This window comes from Plasmodium cynomolgi, chromosome 13 (genome assembly GCF_000321355.1).
Source record: "Plasmodium cynomolgi strain B DNA, chromosome 13, whole genome shotgun sequence".
NCBI classification, from domain to species: domain Eukaryota; phylum Apicomplexa; class Aconoidasida; order Haemosporida; family Plasmodiidae; genus Plasmodium; species Plasmodium cynomolgi.
Genome location: NC_020406.1, coordinates 1,220,411 through 1,225,037, shown reverse-complemented (window position 1 = coordinate 1,225,037; position 4,627 = coordinate 1,220,411). Strand labels below are relative to the sequence as shown.

The 4,627-nt window shown below is 44.8% G+C and overlaps 1 protein-coding gene across 1 annotated transcript; it reads left to right on the top strand.

Annotated features, from left to right (window-relative positions):
- Positions 1 to 1,225: 1,225 nt before the first annotated feature.
- Positions 1,226 to 4,376, top strand: PCYB_133650 (surface protein; the record flags this gene model as incomplete). The annotated part of the gene is made up of 3 exons (XM_004224390.1): positions 1,226 to 1,344; positions 1,602 to 2,766; positions 2,838 to 4,376. 3 exons carry the CDS (start codon positions 1,226 to 1,228, stop codon positions 4,374 to 4,376), a joined length of 2,823 nt encoding a protein of 940 aa, XP_004224438.1.
- Positions 4,377 to 4,627: the final 251 nt, after the last annotated feature.

The window sequence follows — 4,627 nt, the reverse complement described above, 5'->3', positions numbered from 1 at the left end:
TCTTTCCTGTGCAGCTATAAAACCACATCAATGCTAACACGTGCAATTATGACCCTACTGCTGTGAGCCACTCTATGCTTTGAAATTAATGAGTTCGCGATGGATGTGATAAAGCTCATCCGGCAGCTGCGCGGATGAGAGGAATGCACGCACACGTAAGTACAAACGCCGTGTATATTATAGATGTGTACGCCGCCATCCTTTTGGGGGTGTTATTACCAGTATACGCTTCGTAGGAGTAGTAACCCGCGATTCGTGTAAGTCGCCCTCGACCGGCTCGCGAGAGGAGAGCTTCTATGCGTGGGCGGCGTGCGGGTATTTACACATAAAATATGTAGTTGTGTGCACGCACATATTTGTGTACCTCTGATTAATAAGAAATTTTCTTTTCCTTTCCCTTTTACTTCTCTTTTACTTTCCTTTCTCGTTTTCCTTCTTCCTTTTTCTTCATCCCTCCACGGCCAAGCCGCACTCTCTGATGTTACCTTTTTTTTTTTTTTTTTGAGTCGATCTGAAGTAGGCAACCACTTTGGCTTGTGCCGTTGGTACGACGCGCACCCCGGCGAACACCTGTGCGGCAACGCTTAAAAATAATTTACATACCTCCTTGTGTCGTTTTTTTTTTGGCCAGCCGCGAGCTTCGTTTGTTTTTCCTACCCCTGCGTTTTATTTTTCGCTTCATTTTTCGTGTTAGTGTTCGTTTGCGTGTGCGTTTTTTCTCGTCCTTTTTTTTTTTTTTTTTTTTTTTTCTTCTTCCTTTTTTCTCTCCTTCACCCTTTACCACCACTTCGTCCCTCCTTTTGCCCCTTTTCTGTGCGCGGCGCAGCCCATTCAACCTAATTAAATTATTATTCCCCGCCATTTATTAGTTCTCGTATGTGCACAGACCCCTGTGCGCCTGCGTACGTTTGGGCTCGAGTGGGGGTGGCGCCAAGGGCTGCTTAACTGTGCAGGAGCGCGTGTAGCTACCACCGTGGTAAGCGTTGCTCCGCTGGGCCCAGTTAGTCACCAATTTGACCTCCTTTTTGCATCCCTTTTTGTGTCCCATTTTGTGCTCCTATTTGATTCCTATTTGATTCCTATTTGCTTCCTATTTGATTCCTATTTGCTTCCTATTTGCCTCCCATTTACCTCCCATTTACCTCCCATTTACCTCCCATTTACCGCCCATTTACCGCCCATTTATCGCCCATTTACCCCCTATTTGTCTCTCCCCCCCCTTAAAATGAAACTCCCCCCCCTGTGCCGCATCCCCCTCGCCCTCCTGCTGCTATGCCTGACGTCTCGAACGAGATGCTACGTGCATAACGACGTCATTAAGTTCGGGGAGGAGAATTCCTTGAAGTAAGTCCAAATGGGTGGCTGCTGTCTTGGCTGAGTAGCGGGGGTCTCCTGCGCTTGGGGAGAAGCACACCTTAAGCGGAGTTCGCCCCCACGTGATGGTGCAAACCCCGCGTGACGCTTCCAACCCCATGTGACGCTTCCAACCCCACGTGACGCTTCCAACCCCGCGTGACGCTTCCAACCCCACGTGACGCTTCCAACCCCGCGTGACGCTTCCAACCCCACGTGATGATGCTAACCACCGCCCCCTTCCGCAGGTGCTCCCAGGGAAGCCTCTACATCCTGCACTGCGAAGTAAAGTGCGTGAACGAGAAAAACCGAATCATCCACAAAAGCTGCATAGATCAAGTAGAAGCAAAATGTATGGGTAACAGAAAATGCAAATATTATTTCGATTACGTATTTAAAAGAAGAACCCATAGTTTGAGAGACAAAAATGAAATCGAGATTGAGGAATGTGTGGAATCGGAAAAGAATGAAATCAAAACATCGACGACATGTCTTTTGAGTAACTCTTTTTTCTTAGATGAAACTCATGTTAAGTATTTTTTTTTCATTAAGAATAAAAATAAAGAACCAATCACTTGTAAGGAGGGACATCTAAATATAAAAAGCGCAATCTTACACTCTCCTTTTTGTAAAGTTAATTTAAAAGACATTACTGATGTGTTGAAAAGGCAATGTGATAATAACAGAGAGTGTGTGATCAATCCATATGTGTTGCAAAAGGATGCCCTGAATGAGAAGGATCAATGCTATATTAACAACTCCTACGTGTCACTTAATGTTGTGTGTACAAAGGAGGAGGAGGAACAAAATGGAGAGTCTACTCAAAAACAAAAACCAGATAATGATCTAGACGAAACAGAAGAAGAAAATTATGACACTAGTTTGGATAAAAAAAAAGGAGAGACAATCACAGATGGGAATGATGACACTGAAGTATTCAATAAAGAGGATGAGCTGAAAAGAACAAATGATGAAGTAGATCATATAATGAACAGTAGTGAAAATTTTTCAAATAAAATAAAAAAAGCAAAGAGTATCCTTTTATCACAAATGAATGAACAGGTAGTGAAAAAAAAGGATATTTTTAATAAATTAGGAAATGAACTCTCCAAAATGCTTGTCAATAAATATGATGCTTCTGATTTGAAAGACCTACTAGAGGATAGATACAACGAAATGAAGAGAAGCCCAGATCAAGATTTGTATTACCTCTACTTGTTAGACACTCTCGATATTAACAAAATGGAGGACGTTGATATAACATCTCTTCAGGAAAACCTAGCCAAGGTATTGAAAGAAGAAATGGAGAAACTAAATCAAGTCGAGAAAAATATTAATAGATTAAGGAAGAAGTATTTGTCTATATATAATAAAGCAAAAAATAATGACATGAAAGAAATTTTTGATGAAAATGTTGATCCTTTTTTGACTTATGATGATTTTGCTCATGGAAATGGAATCATTTCAGCTGATATTTTTTTAAGTATAAGCCAACTATTAAGGCACTCAATTTTAGCAAAACCAATGTGAGTGATATGGAAAATGTTGAAGAAAAAAAGGAGTATAAGGACTTACTTGAGATGGATATTCTTGATGACTATAATAGGAAGAAGAGAATCATCGATATGAGAAATGGACTGGTGGAGACTTTGAAAAAATTGTATTATGAGAAAAATGGAATTTTTCACAATTTAGCTAGCTGTATCAAGTCCTACTGCTATAAGAACCCGTTGAACCTAAATGTGCTCAGTAGTGTGCTCAAAAGGAACTTCGAGAACCTCAAGGAGAAGAAGATCACAGACCCTGTTGCGGGCATCGTGAGGTATCTCGAGAAGGTGGGCTCTCAGGTGGACTCGCTCAAAGACAATGCCTCCCAGGTGGGGGAAGGTGGAGCGGTTGATGGAGCGGTTGGTGAATCAGCTGGTGGAGCGCCTCGTTGGGAGAAGGACAAGCGAATCCTGCAGAAGCTCCAGGCGCTGCTGCACTTGGGATACCAGCAGGTGTATGACAAAGAACTTGAAATCGACGAGAGGACAGAAAAATACAACGCGCTGAATGAGAAAGCCAAAGAGTATAACCTGGACCGCCTGTTCAGTGAGAGCGACAAGGTGTTGAAGAAGGTGGCAGTGCTCACCAGTGCCAACGAGAGTGCCGATGAGGTGTTTGGGAACCAGGCCTCCTTCTTCGACGTGTACAAGGAGGGAGAGGGGGTCAGCGAGAAGGGAGACGCGGTCACTCAGAAGGGAGACGCGGTCAGCGAGAAGGGAGACGCGGTCAGCGAGAAGGGAGACGCGACAAGCGACCAAATCGAGGCACAAACTGATGAGGAGAAGATGAAGGAAAAAGAAAAACCCAAAAATGTAAAGGGAAGCAATTCTGATGAGGAGGAGAACAACGACGGAAGTGGCATGAATGACCTGGACGAAGGATACGAGAGCGCCAAAGAGGAGGAAAAGAACGCGCTAGATGAGAAGGACAGCGGGGGAGATGTAGAATCTGTTGAAGAAAAGGGGGAGGCAGAGAAGGAGAATGAGGAGGGAGAAAGTGAAGATGCCGAGGGTGTAGATGCGGGAAGTAACAAAGAAAGTGGCGGTGATGAGGATGGCGAAAGCGGCGAGGGGGACGACGGTTTGTTGGAAGCGGGCTCCACGGAGTCGACCGCCTCGGATGACGCAGCAGATGGGGACTCCACAGAGTCGACCGCCGCGGATGAAGCCGCTGGAGAAGTGGCCGAGCCTGCAGAGGCGGACCAGAATGATGCCCCAGTCAAAGGAGAAGACATCGAAGACAGTGAACACAGCGAACACAGCGACGGCGCAGAGGATGCGGACACGGAAATCAGAGGCGAAGCGGAAGAGGCAGAGCAACCCACCGGAGAGGCAGTGGTGAAAGGCGACTCGGAAGGAGAGGCATCGGGTCTGGAAACAGAGAAGAAGGGTGATGATGGCGGATCCTTCTTCCAGGGCCTGAGCAGAGCCCTCCTAGCCGTTTTGGCCATCCTGTCCCTGGAGTTACTCCTATAAGAAGGCACACGCCTACGTATGCACACATGTATATATGTGTGTACCACTGCTCGGACAGTCAGTTTGAAAAGTTGCATCAATCAGCACAGGTCCTCCTCAGGACAGCTTTTTTTTTTTTATCCAATGATTCCTCATGTATGATTATGCTCACTCCATAAAATTATGATTCTGAGTTGTGGCATTTTTTTTTTCGAATCGAAGAGAAGTCTTCTTTTTAGATTTTCCTTTTTTTTAATTTTAGCAGATTTAAA